Genomic DNA, 21,171 nt, shown 5'->3' with positions numbered 1-21,171 from the left:
GAGGTTTGTAGGACGGTTACAAGTGCTAGCACATAATAAAGACTATGATTATACTGAGCTGCCCGAGGGCTGTACACAAGGCTCACATATACAGGCAGTCCCCGGGTTACGTACAAGATAGGGTCCGGAGGTTTGTTCTTAAGTTGAATTTGTATGCAAGTCGAAACTGTATATTTTATAACTGAAGTTCTAGACAATTTTTTTTCTTTTGTCCCAGTGACAATTGGAGTTTCAAAATTTTTGCTGTAATGGGACCAATGATTATCAATAAATCTTCATTACAGACACCTTACAGCTGATTATTGCAATCTGGGACTATAGAAAAGCATCCAGAGAGCTTCACCAGAGGTCATAGTGGGCTGAGGGATCCGTCTGTAACTATGGGTTGTCTGTAAGTCGGGTGTCCTTAAGTAGGGGACCACCTGTATTGGATTTTGTTACTGCCTTCTTCCGACATCATGTCCCCTCACAATAGTGTGCGTTTATGGATGGGTCATAGACTCCAAATGTGTTCTCCTTTATTATGAACTAGTGATGTCAATGAAACCGGAACCGGTCATAGGAGATTGTCCCTTCATAAGAGACAATACCTACACAGGACACAGAATTATGCAGATCTCCTAGAAATAGAGTGGTTGTTACATCAATCCAAAGCATAGAATTTCTTACCCCTCATTCTGCTTATTATCAATGGCAAGATTTTCCACAGGATGAGTGTATTGTTCCTTGATAAAAGCAGGAATCACTGATTGGTTAAAATAACACTGAGAAAAAGATCTGAAATTGCTAAAAATTCTGAACCAAACTAATGGCTACATTCTCACTTACATGTGCCCGTTCGTGCTACGTCTGCTCGCCCCCTCCCCTCTCCATAGAGATACACAGCGCCATAATTCAGGGAAAGATGGGACATGTCCTATCGTTTCCCCGGGTATGGAGCGGTACGGTCCCGTACTCCGTGCGGTATATACGTCCCTCAACGGTTGTGTGAATGTAGCCGAAGAGTTTTTATTGATCTGAAATATTACAACATACAGAAGTTGAGTAATTTTCGCAGTTGTGTGAAACTATATACAGGCAGTCCCCGGGTTACGTACAAGATAGGGTCCGGAGGTTTGTTCTTAAGTTGAATTTGTATGCAAGTCGAAACTGTATATTTAATAATTGTAGATCCAGACAAAAACATTTTTTGCCCCAGTGACCATTGGAGTTTAAACATTTTTTGATGTAATGGGACCAAGGATTATCAATAAAGCTTCATTACAGACACCTTACAGCTGATCATTGTACCCGGGGACTAAAGTAAAGCATCCAGAGAGCTTCACCAGAGGTCAGAGGGGTCTGTCTGTAACTATGGGTTGTCTGTAAGTCGGGTGTCCTTAAGTAGGGGACCGTCTGTACTGCTGCAAAATGGTAACATATTTGTGTCTGTTACCTCTAGGATAAAACAATGCAAAGATTATTATGAAATCTTGGGTGTAACAAGAGATGCATCTGAAGACGACTTGAAAAAATCATATCGAAAGCTTGCGCTAAAGTTTCATCCGGATAAGAACCACGCTCCTGGAGCCACGGAAGCATTTAAAGGTAGGTTAATTAATGTTGTCTTTAAGGGGAGATAGGATCACATCAACGCTTATCCTTCATGTTCAGAACCACTCGCACACACACTCACTCACAATAACTTGGCACTAGAGGTAATGCCTGCATAAACTCTAGGTGTAGCCTTAACTCCCACTCCACACCCCAGTAACCTCTCTGAAAAACTAGGTTAGGACATTGTTATAGGGTTAGGCAAGAATAGTTTAGTGTTTAGTTTGTAGTTTAGTTTAAGGTAGATATGATGATAGGTTCCCTTTAATAGATAGATTCCCAATGGTAGGTTTCCTTTTAACCATAGCTTCCTTCAGCAATAAGCTTTTTGGTACCGTATATACTCTAGTATAAGCCGAGACCCCTAATTTTAACACACAAAACTGGGCAAATCTATTGACTCGAGTATAAGCCGAGGGTGGGAAATGCATTGGTCACAGCCCACTGGGGTCCTCTTCAATCAATAGAAGCTCCGGTATCTTCTCCGTTTCCCGTCGACGTCAGTCGCTCACTGACATCACACTATGTGCCGATGCCGGGACACATAGTAGAACATCAGCAAGCGGCTGATGGCGCGATCCCTGTGACGGATGGCGCAGGGAAACGGAGAAGATACCGGAGCTTCTGTTGTTCGAAGAGGACCTGCCGAGGGGGCGTCGAATTGTGAGTACGCTGTTTTGGGTTTTTTCTTTTTTTTTTTTGACTCAAGTATACCGTATATACTCGTGTATAAGCCGAGTTTTTCAGCACAAAAAACTCACCCTCCAGAGGCCCGATGGTCCGCGTGGCTCCCAGTGTTTGGCGGCTCCTTTTCTGTCTTCCCTGCGGCTGGTCTTCGGTCTTCTTTCTTCTCTGTGTTGTATCAGCCGGCAGATACGCGTCCACGCGATCTGCCGGCTGACGTCATCAGCGGCAACACCGCCACGCGATATTGTGCGGCAGCCAGCAGATTGCGTGGACGCATATCTGCCGGCTGATACAGCACAGAGAAGACCGGAGACCGGCTGCGGGGAACGGAGCATCAGGAAGCCGCCTGTAGGTGAGTATGGAAGGTGTTTTTTTTTTTTTTATAAATGTGCTTGGCGAACGGGGCTGGCTGTATACTTTAAGGGGGCTGGATGGCTATATACTGGGAGGCTGAGACCAATGCATTTTCCACCCTCTGCTTATACCTGAGCCAATAGGTTTTCCAAGTTTTTGGTGGTAAAATTAGGGGCTTATACTCGGGTCGGCTTATACTCGAGTATATACGGAAAGCATGGTTAGGATTTTTCAGCACATTTTTTGTGCTGAAAAACTTGGCTTGTACTTGAGAATATACAGTACTTTTTAACTAGTGTAGTTTTTTATTTTTGGTTTAATAAATAACTGGAATTACCTATTCCATAACAGTCCATGTGATCCGTGTATATACTGACAGCTGTGGTGATTGATGGTCTGATGATACCTGCTGTAGAAGGGTTGTGTGCATGGGATAAATATACAGTATTAAATTCAATGGGATGGTTAGTTGCTTTCGCTAGACAGAAGGCCAGGAGGGAAGAATAGGGAAGTTTATAGTTTTTACCAGTCGCAGATAAAGAACAAAAAGGAAAGAAATGTGTGTATGGACCAAATAATAACTTTATTAGATTATACAAAATTTTAAAACATCTATAAAAAAAAAAAAAAAAAAAAAAAAAAAACCTTTAAAAGCTGTACATGCTAAAAAGGAACCTGCTCTCAGGGTATTATATATATCATATGAAAAAGTGTGGGCACCCCTATTAATCTTGATAATTTTTAGTTAGCAAAATTTGGCTTTTTGAAACGGCTATTTCAGTTTGCTATATCTAATAATTGATGGACACAGTAATATTTCAGGATTGAAATTAGGTCTATTGTACTTACAGAAAATGTGCAATATGCATTAAAACAAAATTTGACAGGAGCAAAAGTATGGGCACCTCGACAGAAAAGTGACATTCATATTTAGTAGATCCTCCTTCTGTGACAGCCTCTAGTCGCTTCCTGTAGATTTTAATGAGTTCCTGGATAAAGGTATTTTTGACCATTCCTCTTTACAAAACAATTCCAGTTTAGTTGAGTTTGATGGTCTCTGAGCATGGACAGCCCTCTTCAAATCATCCCACAGATGTTTAATGATATTCAGGTCTGGGGACTGCAATGGCCATTCCAGAACATTGTAATTGTTCCTCTGCATGAATACCTGAGTAGATTTGGAGCAGAGTTCTGGATCAATATCTTGCTGAAATATCCATCCCTGGTGTAACTTCAACTTCGTCACTGATTCTTGAACATTATGCTCAAGAATCTGCTGATAATGAGAGGAATCCATGCGACCCTCAACTTTAACAAGATTCCCGGTGCTTGCACTGGCCACACAGCCCAAAAGCATGATGGAACCTCCACCAAATTTTACAGTGGGTAGCAAGTGTTTTTCTTTGAATGTTGCGTTTTTTTGGCCGCCATGCATAACGCCTTTTTGTGTGACCAAACAACTCAATCTTTGTTTCATCAGTCCACAGGACCTTCTTCCAAAATGTCCAAATGTGCTTTTGCACACCTCAGGCGACTCTGTTTGTGGCATGCTTGCAGAAATGGCTTCTTTCGCCACACTCTCCCATACAGCTTATCTTTGTGCAAAGTGCGCTATATTGTTGACCGATGCACAGTGACACCATCTGCAGGAGGATGATGCTGCAGGTCTTTGGAGGAGTCTGTGGATTGTCCCTGACTGTTCTCACCATTCTTCTTCTCTGCCTTTCTGATAGCTTTCCTGGCCTCCCACTTCTGAGCTTAACAAGAACTTTCCTTGTGGTCTTCCATTTCCTTTCCATGTTCCTCACAGTGGAAACTGACAGGTTAAATCTCTGAGACAACTTTTTGTATCCTTCCCCTGAACTGTTGAACAAACTTTGTTTTCAGATCATTTGAGAGTGGTTTAGAGGAGCCCATGATGTCTCCCCAGAGGAGATTCAAATAGGAGAACAACTTGCAAGTGGCCGCCTTACATACCTTTTCTCCTGATTGGATACACCTGGCTATGCTAGCTATGAACTTCAAAGCTCAATGAGGTTACCAAACCAATTCAGTGCTTCAGTAAAAAGTAGTTAGGAGCAAATGATAAGGGTGCCCATACTTTTGCTCCTGTCAAATTTTGTTTTAATGCATATTGCACGTTTTCTGTAAGTACAATAAACCTCATTTCAATCCTGTATTACTGTGTCCATCAGTTATTAGATATATCAAACTGAAATAGCTGTTGCAAAAACCCAAATTTTGATAACTAAAAATGATTAAGATCAATAGGGGAGCCCAAACTTTCTCATATGATTGTATAGACTGTGATATGCTAGTTAGGCTAGCACATTGGTCAATATTCTCCAATGCAATTGTGATGGAGTGAAAGAAGCATTGGTATCAAACAATTATACAGCAGTTGCAAAACAATAAGGCTTGATACTCAAAATTATATTACCGTCATGTGGAGGGTCAAAATAACCATATTGAGAGACGGGAAGAGGAACCCCACTCATTCCACCTGATAAACAGGCTTCCCCAGTCGCCTCTTTATTCAGTTGTAGCAGAAATATATTTGTTAATCTTACTTGAGTGCACGTTACAATCTGCTTTGTAGCCCAAAAACTCCATTCACATAATGCAGAAAATTCTTGTTGGTATGTAGATACGCTATGGCCCACTGCCATGGTATGGTACATGCACGTGTACCACTGTACCATGCAGAGAATAAGGTAGAGCATGCTCTTTCTTTTCCCTTGTTAATGGCCCGGCGCCATGTACAGTATGGAGGAACAAGGATATGGCAGTGTGAAAGTAGCCTTATGCACATGGTACAAGGACCTGTGCCAGTTCCGTACCAAACCCCCCCCCCCCCCCCCCACACCCCAAGCTTTCGCAGTGCTTGGAGCATTTGTTGTTGGGGTGCGCTTGAGAAAATGAAAACTAATACACATTTCATTTACACAGCAAAGTCTGCTGTGCTTGAATTGAGTGTCATTCACACACGTTATCAGTAACATCCGAAAGCAGCCAAACGGAGCAGTGTTTATACTAAACATGTTTTATGTGCAGGCCCCAGCTCAGACAATAGATAGCAAGGGGAGATATTGTGGCAGATCCAGTATTGAGCTGCATGTCCTCTGGATGGGTCCCCACGATTACTGAAATTGGGTTTACTTTAGTGCGTTGGTGCTTGAACTATAGTATGGCTTTATTTAACCGGTTAAGGACCTGCCCCTTTCTTGTTTTTACATTTTCATTTTTCACTCCCCACCTTCAAAAATCTATAACTTTTTTATTTTTACACGTAAAGAGCTCTGTGATGGCTGGTTTTCTGAGTAACAAAGTGCACTTCGTAGTGATGGTATTGAATATCCCATGCTGTGTACTGGGAAGCAGGAAAAAAAAATCAAAATGCAGTGAAAATGGTGAAAAACCGCATTTGCGCCATTTTCTTGTGGGCTTGATTTTACAGCTTACGGGGAGCAACTATCCTCTTTTTGAAGCCGCCGGCGGCTAGCACCGATCGCGAGTGTTACCAGTAAGTCTTTGCTTATAGCGAAAAAGAGATTGTCGTACCAGCCCAGCAATTGTCAATAATAATAACAATAGCAATCTTTATTAGAACAACTATAATGACACATGACCTCAAAAACATAAAAAACACTTAAAAGGTGCAATGAAGCACACTGTACACGACTCGGTGGGGTGAGTACAATATAGTCAACCTCACAAACCCCCTCTTGTCTGTTAGAAATTTACCTGGTGTTTATGTAAGCAAATTTTGTAAACAAAGTCAACATGCAATACAAGAGTATAATAAACAAGTGAAGCAACCCTCACTATATAACCTGTCAGAAGCCTATGTCACAAGGTAAGTAGGTCCAAGCACAGGCAGGGTGTAACAGGAGGGTAAGGACCTAGGTAATCACCCCACGCGTTATGTCACTAAATGTGACTTCATCAGGGGATGAAGCCTCCTAACATCATAGAAAATTGAGAGGATGCATAAAAATATGTCGTAGTAAAGCAGACATTCTGAAAATGTTTGGAGAAAACAAACCATCTCAAAATCCTCTGGATAAGTTACTGTTCAAAAGTTATTACCAATTATCGTGACACGTCTCAGATTATAAAAATAGGGCCTGGTCACAAAGGTGAAAACTGGCTTTAGAGGCGAGGGGTTAAGGGTATGTGAAGGGAATAACCCAAAGCATAAAGAGGAGATGAGATTTATAGTGAAAGCTGAAAATACAAACCCCCTAAGAAAATGGTGCAGAATTGGTGCCTCCTGGTGTCAGTATTATTATTCCATGCAATGCACTGGGATGACAGTGTTCCTCAGAATACAAGCCCTCGCACAGCTCCTGAGCATCTGCACCCGTCACATCGGATCCCACCCGGATCCCTGGTCTTGTGTCCCTTTAAATCAATTAAGCAGTAGGACATGACTGATTTATTAGAGTGGTATAGAGGTTAGGGAATACTTGTAACTACCATCTCCATTTATAACTGGTGGGGATCCTTGCTTCTCCCCTGTATTGTAGGTAGGGGATGAGTGATGTGTATGCTGTGTATGAGGCCGCCGCTTGCCCTGTCAGTCTACATACAAAACCTGTAGAAATCAATGTTTAGCAGAATGTACAGGATGCTGGTCATTCCTGTGTGTAGGATGTGTCAGTCTTGTTGCAGCCATTATCCGCTCACAGCCTGGATTTATCTAGATTTGGTTTCCTGCCATTCAGCTAACACATGAGCTGTAGTCCTGGCACATAGGATCAGCGCCTGGCAGATAACATCCAGTGTAAGTCAGATTAGTGAGCCCTCCGCTGCTAGGACAGCACTTTTACCTGCTCTCATCCATATCCTTACAATCCTGGCACCTCAGCCAGTCTCATGTGTAATGATAGCAGAAGACGTCTCTGTAAACTATGTAGTGGATTGAGAAATAAATGGTAAATAGCATATTTTATCTGTATCATCAGAATAATGTTTACCAATCCCCTAAAATCCTCATCAACATTACATGTAACAATTATAGGTGTTTGAAGTGGTCCATTGTCATGAGGTCTATACACGTGATATCTTTCCTAGCTGGGATGGCTGCAGGTGTATGGAGAGACTCTCTTACCAGTAAACACCCACCAGTAACAACCATCAAGGGTGTTCACCCCACAGACATACGTTATGACACATTACACAGAGCTGGAAGATGGAGAAATTATACTTTTGTACAGAAGGTTGTTTTAGTTTTGTTTTTTTAAAGCCGTAAAAAACAAAGAATATGTTGGAAATGTGTTTTCCACTTCCCAGTACATGGTATGAAATATTAAATACCATCACTATGAAGTGCAATTTGTTATGCAGAAAATAAGCCCTCATATAGTTCTTTACATGGATGGTGGGGATTGAAAATTGGGAACCCAAAAACAGGTCTGGTATTTAAGGGGTTAAAACATTAAACCTTGGGTTGTAATTACTAAATCAGCCTTCTAAGGCTCAGAGTATGTGGCTTCCAGCCAGGATAACATTACTACAATGTCTCCAGCAGGGGGCATCAGTGCCCAGACAAACTACTCCATGTAGTCACAGCAGGAGGAATGCAGCCACAACACTGAGCAGCCGGTGGTTCTGGTGTCACCAGTGGAGGTATTGCCCTATTAACTCATTAGCTGCTGCTACATTATCGCATAGCTCAGTGTGCAGCTTGTGTCAATAGAAACTCCTAATGCATTTCCTTTCCCTCTTATCAGCTAGAGCTGTGATGGCAAACCTATTAGAGACTGAGTGCCCAAACTACAACCACAACCCACTTATTTTGTGTCAACACAGCAATTTAGGCAGGAACTTGTTGCTCCCTGCCCTGTCACAGCTTACAATCTAATTGGTGTCCTGAGGATACAAGGCAGTAATAAGAGAGGAGAAATGTGGATTATCGTGGTAACTGTGTCCACTCCTCATCTCCAGCGGCTCCTGACAGCCAAGGATATGCTGCTTTAACCCCTTCCCGCCGCAGCCCTTTTTCGTTTTTGCGTTTTCATTTTTCACTCCCCACATTCAAAAATCTGTAACTTTTTTATTTTTCCATGTACAGAGCTGTGTTATGGCTTATTTTCTGCGTAACAAATTACACTTCAAAATGGTGGTATTTAATATTCCATGCCATGTACTGGGAAGCGGGAAACAAAAATCCAAATGCAGTGAAATTGGTAAAAAAACGCATTTGTACCGGATTGGATTTTATGGATTTCACTGTGCGCCACAAATGACATGTCTACTTTATTCTTTGGGTCGGTACGATTATGGGGATAACAAATTTCTATAGGTTTTATAATGTTATCATACATTTAAAAAAATTAAAACCTCCTGTACAAAAATTTTCTTGGGGATTTTGCCATCTTCTGGCGCTAATAACTTTTTTATACTTTGGTGTATGGAGCTGTGGGTGGTGCCGTTTTTTGCTGATTTTTTGATCACTTTTTATAGAAATTTTTTTATTTTTGGGCGCGATTTTCCGTTACGGGGTTAAACACAGTGAAAAACCGTTATCATATTTTGATCGGGCATTTTCGGACATGGCGATACCTAATATGTTTATGATTTTTACTGTTTATATTAATATCAGTTTTAGGGAAAGGGGGGTGATTTGAATTTTTAGGTTTTTTTAAACTTTTTTTAAAAAAATTTTTTACTATTTTTCAGACTCTCTGTACGATCCTATCATATACTGCCATACAACAGTATGGTAGTATATGGGGATTTTACTCCTCATACATTACAATGTGCTGATAGCACATTGTAATGCATGAGTTAAGCCGAAGTAGCTTCGGGTCTTTGTGAGACCTGACGCTACCATGGCGACGGGTCGCCGCTCCCCGATGACGTCATAGGGAGCAACGATCCTCGGAAAGATGGCGGTGCCCATGCGCCGCTATCCTTTTGAAGCTTTGCTGGTGGTGATCAGCAGGAAAACACAGGTAAAGTGTTACCGGCAAAGTCTTAGCGGCTATGGAGAGGGCTCAGCCCGCGAGCCCTCTCCATGCACCGGGACCCGGCATGTGACGTACTAATATGTCACATGTCATTAAGGGGTTAAAATAGCCCTAAGCACGATCAGTTCTCAACCGCCTGGGACTGCAGGAGCAGGCCTCAAGTCCTGTCTGGTGAACTCTGTGCTGGGGGTGACGGCCTGGGGGATTCACCAGAGGTGCAGGTCTCTCCTAATGATTTGGTAAAGAACTTCTTGGTATAGTCATGATTTGCCAGCACCAGTGTTATGGCTGGTAGTGAGGGCACATGCAGTGGTCTAATGGCCTGGATTGTAGTACTGTTGGTTGGTATTCTGAGCCCTAGAAGACTAATTTAGCAAGAACAGTTTTTTAAGAGTAACTGTAAAGTATAAAAACTTTTGCCTAGCTCTGCACTTGGCTAAAATAAACAAGTCTGTAACTTGCATTCATTAGCTTTCTGCAGCCATTTGTCAGCTAGCAGGACCTTATCTCTCTGGATGTCTTTGTGTGGGATGGTCAAATGCTTCAGGTCCTCCGATTGCATACCAGGGATTGGATGTAGCAGAGCTGTATGTGTATGAAAGTTTGCATATATTAGAAAAAATATAAAAGTGTGAGTGCACAAATAAAGCCAGAGCTCAGGCTCAGCACAGTGTATATACAGGGAAACCTCTGTGAGCACATCTCTTTGTACAGGCAAGTGGTGGTCTGCTGATGGGACACAGCGCCCATATAGTATAACGGAAAACAAATCAATGATTGACTAATAAAAACTTATTTTAGGGACGGTGTCCTCTCAGAGGTGGTCTTCTGGAGAGTTTTTGGTGTGTATATATACAGTATACACATACTGTGATGTCACGTGTTCATCTTTTTATTGTTTTATAGTGTAACATGCATGCATTTTCAAACAAACACAAAATAAATACAATGTTAACAGCAATGTTATCAGGCAAATCCTCTCCTCAGCTGTTCTGATGTGTTTGAAAATGCATGTGTGAATTCCATATGTGAATGTACCCTGAGTATATCTTTTTCTTTTGATGCAGTAGATAACTGTGTGGTATAGAGCTCCCCCGCCTTGCTCTTGCACTAGATCTCTGTACAAGTGTTTTACAGATGGCATTGTATCTATTAGCAGTATATCTCTGGATAGGAAGAAGCCAGAAGCATAATACCGGTGTCATTGGAATTGTTGTCACAGGTTCTCTCCAGTTGTGCTACAGTTACGCTTTAACATAAGTATTAATAAAGAAGTATAAGCAGGGCAGAAATTAATATCTGGGGAATACTTACCTTGGTGGGGGAGATACAACTAGTCAAAATAAGGTATGAAATTTCCTTTCCTTATCTGAAATATTACCCTTTCAAAATCACCTCCAAAGTAATTAGAAAAGAAGTCAGAATAGTATAGAAGGTATAGAACCTGCTGGGGTAGTGTCACTTCAGACGCCCCATCTATAGGAAGCCTAGAATCTCATCTTTCAGGCTTATGGTTCTGTGAGTTACAGAAAAAGAGATGCAGTTTAAAACAAAAAAAACGATAATTGGATTTTTAGCTACAGCTCACATTTCCCATTATACCTTTACCAGCCTGTATCTCCAGTTCTGCAGATCAGACCCACAAGACTCCAAAAGCATGTTTCTAGGTCATAAAGGGGCGACTAAAGTGACACTCCTCCTGCAGTCTCTAAACTTGACTGTTCTCTGGTCATGAGAAGATTATACATGAAAGATGGAATTCTAGAAAGGACATTTCATCCCCTACCTGAGGGGGCTGCTAGTTTAATGGGGTGACAGGTTCCCTTCAAATGGTGGTGAGAATGCTATACGCCTGCAATGATCTTCTATTAACCCTTGGCTTTCTCCAGGCCTTGGAGGGTATAGACCAGTAGCCGGCGCATTGTGTTCTCCTGCTCTGCATGAGGTCTGTTTGCAGAGGGGTTTAGGCTGATTGACGGTACACACGGAGATTAGGTATTATTGCTCCACTATGCAACTTTTAAGCTCTTTAAAGCCCATGTGGTGGTATTCCCAGTGCAGGGCAGATAATGCCCCAGATAGCCAAGTGTTTGAGGAGCTTAGGAAGTGTTTGCTCTCCTCTCACATTGACGTAGGAAGAGATTGTAATCCTGGGGTAAAGCACATATATTTGATTTATGTGTTTACATGGAGGATGTGTACTTGAAGATGGTTACTACACCATATAGATTTAAGGTGCCTGTAAAATGGATTATTTTAAACATAGCAAATGTTTGTGGATTTCTTACAGGATGATAAGGGTTTGTCATTAGTTGGCTACAAACTATCTTTCCTTGATGGAATATTTCTGGGTTATTCACACTTTACATTGAATATGTGGGACCAGACTGATATGGACCTGTCACACTGTAAACACACTTGTGTCTGCAGGCCACATATTATACATGGTGTCACACAATCCTACAACAGAACTGGACTTCTAGTCCTAAAATGAACAGACATATAAAGCAATACATGTCAAACACAGCTCCAGGTGATGTTACTGTTTTTCATGGAGTTATCTACATGTTGTATCCAGCTCTAGGGAATATGGTTCCTGGGACCAAGACCAAAATTTAAGACAGAAATCAGTTTAACAGAAATCTGTTTTCATGTATAAAGACCCCCTGTGTGTAGTTCGGAGGGGTGTCCCTGATGCCAGGTTCTCTATGTGCAAAAAGGTTCATAGAACAGTCCTATATTATGTGTTATATTTCCATATTTCAGCCATTGGGAATGCATATGCAGTGTTAAGCAACGCAGATAAAAGAAAGCAGTACGATCAGTTTGGAGATGAGAAAGTCAGTGCCTCCCGCCATGGACATTCAGACTTCCACAGAGGATTTGAAGCAGACATCTCCCCTGAAGACCTCTTCAATATGTTCTTTGGAGGAGGATTCCCTTCTAGTAAGAACTTTTCTGGGTGATTTTCACAAGCTCCTGTACTACCTTTATATGGAGAATGACTTTAGTATGATTTATTTTAGGTAATGTTCATGTATACAGCAATGGTCGAATGCATTACACATACTCTCAGAGACCCGATAGACGAGAGCGCCAAGGAGATGTAAGTACATTACATGTGAAGTCAAATTTCTGTTCCAAAATGTCATGAGCTTCTGCAAGGTGATTTGACTTGTCACTAGAGGGCGCCCTATGACTGCTGCCTGTATATGTGAATATGGCAGTGGTCACCATCGGTGCACATTCATCAGGCATCACTTATACCATTGAGGGAACAATGTGGAATTGAAGAGCTTCTGGGTGGTTTACATTTTTTTAAGTACCCCATTCATATTTGCTGTTCTGTTGCTGAGAGAACTAAGTGTAGTAATATAAATCTCTATACCCCAAAAATACTTCATGTCTTAAAGAACACAAAAATTTGAATCTGGTTTCAGTCCAACTCCTGGGCCCCTTCTCTGTTATAGAGAATGAGGGGGCTGCAGATCCCAACAAAAATGTGTGCAGTCATGGTGGCAGCCGTACCCTCATAGATTATGATTAACATGTCATCACTATTTTTGAGAAAGGATTTTCAAGATTAAAAGGTTTTGTACCAAATTATCGACTTCCCGTAGGATATGGCTTAACAAGCGGAACAGTGGTCGTCCTACTGCTTGGACCTCTGCTGATCACCAGGACAGGACCCTCGGCTCTCCAGAGAATGGGGATCCTGTTCTCATTAACAAGGGGGTGGTAGGAAAAAAGCATGTGTCCTGCCTTTCCAATCAGTAGTATGAGCGTGTCGGAGACTGCATCAGATGAGTGCAGCCACACCACTACCCAAAATTTCATTTCTTTTTGGTGGGTTAGAACACATTTAGCAAGGAACACATATGTGTTACCACTAGATAACTTTTATATATGATTTATATAGAAGAAAAGCAGGGAACACAAATGGATGTATGCATGTATGTGTTCCCTGTTTTTCTTCTATATAGATATAAATAAAAGTGGTCTAGTGGTAACAGCACATTGGATAACAGGTGCATCAGATGCCGTTTTTGGAGCTAAAAGCAGGTGTGGATCATAATGAGTTGAGACAAATAATGGAAAGTTGCTGCTCCTCCTTTTACTTTTACTCCATTCCTGGTTTGGGCATCAAAAACTGCATCTGAAAAACTGACTGATGTGACAGCACCCTGCCTCTCGCTGTATACGTGGGCTGCTGTGACAGGGGACTGATAATATCTGCCCCTGTCACAGTACAAGGCCCGGCTGTCACATAGACATCTCAATCCTGTTGATAGCTCTGGGTGCATGAGCGCAAACTGCCACTGGAAGGGTAAAGCTCCGCACCACTGGTCAGGCGGGTGGCTCAGAGTCTGGCAGCTGCACAAACTAGTGAAGTGCTGTGATGCACTGGTGTGTAAGGAGCTCTGGTATTGGAGTGTTAGTACATGCATCACGTCCTCCTGAGTGGTGCCGGCACGCACTGTGATCTTCCAAAGATCCTTCGCAGGATCGCAGCGAGCGCCAGCACCGCTCAGAGCCACCAGCTCACATCTTAACCTGGAAATCACCAAGCATATTTATACACTTGGAACTTTTCTGGGGGAGTAAATCGACCTGAATAATCATCATAGACACTTGTTATCGCGGCCTCTCCCTTCAGTATGATCTTCAGCTATAACCTGCTGCGTGAACCACCCCACAAGTCCATATGTGATGAATTATACACTATACAATTTACTTTTTTATCCAGGGAAGTCTTGGCATGTTTGTTCAGTTGATGCCCATTCTCATCCTGATCATTGTCTCTGCCCTAAGTCAGATGATGGTTTCCAATCCGCCTTATAGCCTGAGCCACAGACCGTGAGTACATGATATGATCTTTCTCTTAGGTTCCCCTATGTATAATACATGGAAAGCGTCTGATGATGTGTTAAGCTCCAGTAGTGTGGTAGCTGATCTAAATTTACCTTCTATCACTTTGGTGGATGTAAAACTTGTAAATATATAGGGTTTATTTGGAGGGGAACACTCCAATGCCCTTGATAAATAGAGTATAAGAAATTTTGAAAGTTTCTATGACTAAAGGTCTAAACTTGATGTGAATTTTACAAAACGGGTACCATACATCTATATGATAAGAGAGACCTATTGTTCTGCATGTCTGTACATCACAACCACTGACTGCTTACATGTCCTTCTACTGGGGGATGGATACAAAGGGTTATGTATACACAAGAGACCTTACCCAATTATGACTGGAAGGTCAATTGCACAGCAAAGGTCATTGTAAACAAGACTATAATTACCCACCTTACACCCAAAAGGTAATTGGGCTGGTATCATTGAGAAAGTTACTATGGGAATTAACTCCCATATAATATCCTAATATATTTGGAGAGCACAGGACAGGGCAGAGCTCCCCCCACACGGTGTACATAGCTTTCAGAAAGGAGTACAATCCAGTACATCCCCCCCATACATGTACATATGACTGGCATTTATGTGTGTAATTTATTTGGTAACTGGCTATTTCTTTTCTATGTAGTTCTGTAGGTCATATACACAAGAGGATCACTGAGCACCTTAAGGTCCCTTATTTTGTGTCAGAAAGTTTTGATGAGGAATATACTGGAAATAACCTGAGGAATGTAGAAAGAAGCGTAGAAGAAGACTTTATAGCCAATCTAAGGAACAACTGCTGGAAGGAGAAGCAGCAGAGTAAGTACAACATGGCAAAGTGTTACCCCTCACTGACAGGTAGACTGACATGGGGACCCCATAGGACTGTGTGGACCGAGTCACTGTGGGGTGGTCACACGCCGGGCAGCTACAAGACATGTCCCATATTCTGCCGTTTTTACAACTTTTAGTGCAGGGGGTGGTCAGGAGCCCTCGCCCCTCCTGCACACGCTCGCTTGGGTGAGAACCTTCATGTGCAAGGGGCCTTGTAGTGTAACAAAATGTTATCAATGAATAGTGCACATGATGGGAGACCTTGTAATATAGAGTAAAACCCACACAGAAAACCACCTTTATTTCACACTATACCCTATGGAAGCTTCCCCGCTTTTATTGAACATCCCTTTGAGAAAACCAGTCAATGGAGTCGCAGGCTCTGAGTGAAAAATATATCAAGGCCAGAACTTTGAATTCTGGCCTAAAAAGTTTCAAAGACTTGTGGCTTAATGAGCAAATCTGCACTGGAAATGCAAATGCTATAGGGCTGAGCCCCAGGTGTTTGCACCTTGGGGCACTTTTCATAAATCTGCACCTATGTTTATACAATGCAGAGTAGACAGTCTGCTGGGTGATAAATCTGTCCCAGTATAAGGTTACATTCATACGGCAGTGTGCCCGCCGTACCGTGTGAATGTAGCCTAAGACTGTCTAGTCATACTCTGCACCTCCTATTAGTTGGCGTGTTTTACACCAGAAAACTGGGACAAAATGCAGTTGGGTCAGCATTTTTTTTTGGCTTGAAGCCACGCCTCCTTTCATAGGCCACGAAGAAGTGCCTGAAATGCAGACAATTTTATAGTGCAAACTACGACAGAGACCTGCCTGACCAATAGATGGGGCAGAGTTATCTATCCAAGACACCATAATATGCAGTGACACAAGTGTCTGCATCACATTTATAAAGGGTTGTAGACATGTCTATGAAGAAGGAAGGGGAGGAGTTGGCTTTGGGCCAAAAACTCAGATATTAACCCTAAGTAGTGCAGTGTATTATGTTGTTACCATTGCCTATATGGTACAGGCAGCCTTGAGAACCTTCAGTGGTCCCATTTAAACACTTTTAGACATTGAAGTGTTTCAGTGGTTAACCCTTTGCCGCCGATGCCATTTTTCATTTTTGCATTTAATTTTTTTACTATAACTTTTATTTTTCCCATGTACAGAGCTGTGTGAGGGCTTGTTTTTTGCATAACAAATTGCTTTTCATAGCGATGGTATTTATTATTCCATGCCGTGTACTGGGAAGCGGGAAATAAAATTCTAAATGCAGTGAAAATGGTGAAAAATTGCATTTGTGCCATCTTCTTGTAAGCTTGGATTTGACCTCTTTCACTGTGCGCCCATCGGTGCGATCATCGGGATAACAAATTTGTATAGTTTTTATACATTTGCAAAAATGAAAACCACCTGTACACCTGTAATAACTTTTTATAGAATTTTTATATATTTTTCAAAATAGCAAAAAATTGGTATGAAACTGGCGCTATTTTCCGTTACAGGGTTAAATACAGAGAACAGTTATTATATTTTGATAGATTGGACATTTTGGGATGCGGCGATACCTAACATGTTTATGAATTTTACAGTTTATATCTGTTCTAGAGGAAAGGGGGCGATTTGAATTTTTAGGTAACTTTTTTTATTTTTTAACTATTTTTCAGACTCGCTAGGGTACTTTAATCATAGATTTGTCTGATTTGTCCTGCCATATACTGCCATACCCCCTGCAGCCAGTATGTGACGTAATACTATGTCAAATGACTGTAAGGGGTCGGGGCTTTTCCAATCCACAGGCATTGGTGCTGAGCTGTGATGATACAGCCCAGGCTATTAAACTCCATACAGCTATAGTAACTGAAAAATACAAAGTTATAGCTTCTAACATTCCCCCATAGAAATAGAAAAACTGGTGCACCAGCTGGCGCGGTCACTGCCCTGGGCATAAATAAGCTAATTTGCATAAAGATTAATTTTTTTTCTGAAAGTTGGCAGGGTAAGCTTCCAGAGCGCCATATACTATGGTGTTTTAGTTGTAATCTCCAATTAAAACACAACATTGTCTTAGAGCTCTTATTCCTCCAACAAATGTATAAACCAGCGACCAGGTGATTCCATGGTCCTGCTCATGGACAGTACTGACAGGACGTATCACTCTGGATGCGAATGTATTCATGAACACCAGAAGACTGGTTATACAGACCCCTGGAAACTAACTCTGATTTCTTTTCTTTTGTATTTTCAGAGGAAGGATTACTATACAGAGCGCGTTATTTTGGAGACTCTGACCTGTACCAGAGAGCACAGAGGATGGGTACCCCGAGCTGTAACAGACTGACTGAGGTCCAGGCCTCTATGCATGGCTAGGCATTGCTTGGCACAATGGAGTAAGCACAGGTACACACACATCGCGTTTCCCTATAGCGGTTGTATAGTTACATATAAGAGTGTGACGGCACATGCTAACTGCTGTCTCTGTGTTTTGCAGATATTCAAGTAGCTGGAAATCTTTGGCAATACACCTTGTTCCAAGAGGCACGTGGCCTCGTCTCCCGCTGGGGGGCCTGCAGCGCATTGTTTCCCGGTGCGTTACTGACTCTTCAATGTGATTACAAATACAGGAATGTCAATGCACAATCCTCTTGACATTTTTTGGCACTGGTCGATATTGAAGCAGGACTGAACCTCTACTCTTGCCCATAGACTTTACCCCCTCATCTAGGATATTCTGAGCTCTGCGGAGGACGGGATGTGGACACATGGAGCCCCATCCCCCAAAGACTGTGGCCTAACTAATACAAGTAACCGGAATCTGAAGACTTTTAGAACAAAGATAAAGAGAGAATCTATTAGAATTAATTTATAGCTGTATATATGTTGTACTTTTCAGAGAATTAATTCTGCAGATATTGGATGAAATCAGTTTAGCCGGTTTCTGCTCCTCTATTTAAACCGTTGTGTGAATCTGTGTTGGCGATGGCCAAAAGCTGAGTCTTTCATATTTAAATAATTGCATCTGACTGAAATATATTTAATAAATCTAGAGACAATTTGAAGGTGTACTTCTTCACCAGGTTTCTTTCTGCATTCTGTGGGCAAGGTTTACCAAGGAATATGGACCAGAACACTACAGAATTTTATGGCAAGATTTTCATGTTTCACCTCCTATACGTTCATTACAAACAGCAGGTTTCTGATGCAAGTGGAATTACTGCTGGGTAAATTGTGCAGTCAGGCCGGTTTCACAATATCCATGATGAGCCCGTGATCAGAGTGTTGTACATACGACCGCGGACAGGATTACATCACTTATACTGATATAAGGAGTGATCATGGATAGTGTGAAACCAGCCTTATTCTGCTGCATGTACCTACAGCCATAGAGCATGACACAGGGGCAGTTTTTTGCACACTGCCAGAACAATATTTTCAAGTCTAAAGTACAAGTATAATCCCACAAAATAGTTAGAAATCTAACATAAAAATTCACTTGCTCATCGATCCAGGCATTTGAGTGTGGGAATCTTCTTATATCTGTTATCCTCATTCAATCTAAAATCAACTTTTCAAATTATTCATATGGGTTTGAAGGGCTCCTGGGGTGTTCCCTGTGCACTTCCACCTTCCCCCCACGCATGCTATAATCTTACACAGTGGGGAAGGGCTCAAGCACAGTGTAACAGCCTGTGGAGCTTCAGAACACAAGGTCTCTGGTTACACCCCTAGGGGCCCTTCAGGCTAATTAGAATAATTTGAAAAGGAAGGGGGATAAGGATAACAAAAAAAAAGCAGATAACAGACTGGGACTTCAGACTTTGGTTCAAATATTTCTTATCCTAATACCTATGTCTGGTAGGGGGCAGGAGTGTTTTGGTGCCCTGTGACTCAGATCTGGTTATAGCTCAGGCAACACTGCAGGAAACGCACAGCAAACTATGAAGGGAGGAAGGACTTGGCCACAAATTCACTATTGTGTCTAAAATCGAATTGCAAATAAATTGATACACCTCCCCTTTCCACATCACTATCTAAGGCAGTATGCATGCTCCACTACTGCTTTAATAGAGCCCCTATTCTTGCGATCAGTGGTGGTCTGCCTAGTCTTTTCAACTATCACAAAGGCAATTTTGGGCCAAAATATCCCTTTTAAACATATCTCCCAACCGTCCCGGATACACAGGGACAGTCCCTGGTTTTGGACTCTATCCTGCTCGGAGGGAGGTATGGCCCAGGGTGTCAACTCTATCGGCGTCCGGAGTTGGATGAATTGCTACGATGATACAGAGGGCAATCTGCTGTAGTACAGACATATGGATGGCAGGACAGCAGCATGTGAACGAGGAAAGGTGAGTACAGCTTATTTTTATGCAACAAAAGAGGGGCCATAAGACAGGGAGCAGAGAAGGGGAACAATAAAGGTTTGTGGGTGCACAGCTAAACATGCACAATAGGAGGGGGGTGCAATAAGATGGGGAAGCAGAACCAAAGAGTGGCAAGAGGGAGCAGAGTGGGTATTCATAATAAGTGGGCAGGGGGAATGGGGCATTGTACAGGGTAAGGAGCAAAGGGCTGTGGTTTATTATGCAAATGACATTTCTAGACTGCATGTTCAGTACAATACTTAAGCAATTTGGGAGCTATGATGGTGCGACCCTGTGGATACTAGGCACAATGTGGCCCTTTTGGTTTCCTTTTTTTAGGCACAGGACAATGAAATATAATCACTTTAATAAATAACAGGTCATAGATCCATGGCTGTACCTTCTAGCAGACATCACCAGTGTGAACAAGCCTTTAGAATGACACACTATACAAATAATACACGTACCTCCAGTGCAGAACAAGAGGTCAGAGAACTGGTGAAAAGACGCTCACTGCTCTGCTGCACAGTTTACAAAACTAGGGAAAATAATCTCATTGTAAGTGCATGAGGGGCGATCCTTCACCAGACAGTCACGCCACCTACTGATTCCTTATTTACTCCCTGCTGAAAGTCTTCATGTCAGCCGTCAGGAAAAGGACAAAAATAGAACATGCCGCATGTGGAAGTGGCCATGTGGCATTATTTAAGACATTTTATTATTATAAAGTTCTACCCCCTGGTCCTTTTCCAAGACACATCTAGTATAAGGACCCTATACATATATATATATATATATATATAGACCCTGCTAGGACACATGGAGGTCCCTGGGACGTTTCTGCACCTGCTTCATCCTAGCAACATAAAATATTATCAGGATACCAAAGTTTCCAAGGTTTGTGGTGCAGCGTGCACTGTCTGAATTCAGGGGTCTCTTTGTGACATTCCATGTGGACCTCTGCTGCTCGATTTCCTGGACCTGCAAGCAGGACTGTGTCCCCCCCAACTGCAGCAATGCTGATGTCCTGCTTGTCTATAACCCCGGAGCACAAGTTACTGTGTGCTGGAGATGTATGGAAACAGGTCACCCAAAAATTACCCTTTTATCATCTAGCCAGAAAAACCTGGGACACTTATTCATTGATCCAGGCACTGTTACTGTGGTCATCTTCTTATACACAGCATATCCTTTCTTCTAAAATCCCCTGCAATTATGTAAGGGTTTTTTGTTGCAGCAGTCACCTCATCTACATCAGACAGGATCACCCACTCATTCTAGACAAAATATCAAGATTGTTGACAGATTTGATGTAACAATTACTTGGATTCAGCATTGATTATCATAGGACAGCTGGGGGACATACTACTGGACATTTCATATTTAAAAAAAAAAAACAATGGGGGGGGGGGTCATGTATCAAACTTTTTTCTATTTATTTATTTTTTAAATGCCCAAATTTGCAACAG

At 42.0% G+C, this 21,171-nt stretch overlaps 1 protein-coding gene and 1 long non-coding RNA gene across 3 annotated transcripts in view; one reads left to right on the top strand and one right to left on the bottom strand.

The window, feature by feature from the left end:
- The window catches only part of DNAJB12 (DnaJ heat shock protein family (Hsp40) member B12), a 35,966-nt gene extending 17,569 nt beyond the window's left edge, over positions 1-18,397 (top strand). Inside the window, exons 3-9 of the mRNA XM_072130524.1 lie at positions 1,442-1,587; positions 12,375-12,554; positions 12,635-12,714; positions 14,356-14,465; positions 15,151-15,323; positions 17,587-17,738; positions 17,830-18,397. Coding sequence (XP_071986625.1) covers positions 1,442-1,587; positions 12,375-12,554; positions 12,635-12,714; positions 14,356-14,465; positions 15,151-15,323; positions 17,587-17,708 — 811 coding nt within the window. The 3' untranslated portion in view covers positions 17,709-17,738; positions 17,830-18,397. The remainder of the gene's footprint in view (positions 1-1,441; positions 1,588-12,374; positions 12,555-12,634; positions 12,715-14,355; positions 14,466-15,150; positions 15,324-17,586; positions 17,739-17,829) is intronic.
- The window catches only part of LOC140106243 (uncharacterized), a 69,882-nt gene that overhangs the window by 5,887 nt on the left and 42,824 nt on the right, over positions 1-21,171 (bottom strand). The gene's annotated exons all lie outside the window — the stretch shown is intronic.

This window comes from Engystomops pustulosus, chromosome 11, assembly GCF_040894005.1.
Source record: "Engystomops pustulosus chromosome 11, aEngPut4.maternal, whole genome shotgun sequence".
NCBI classification, from domain to species: domain Eukaryota; kingdom Metazoa; phylum Chordata; class Amphibia; order Anura; family Leptodactylidae; genus Engystomops; species Engystomops pustulosus.
The sequence above is the reverse complement of the archived record's forward strand: the minus strand, read 5'-3'. Positions and strand labels throughout refer to the sequence as shown.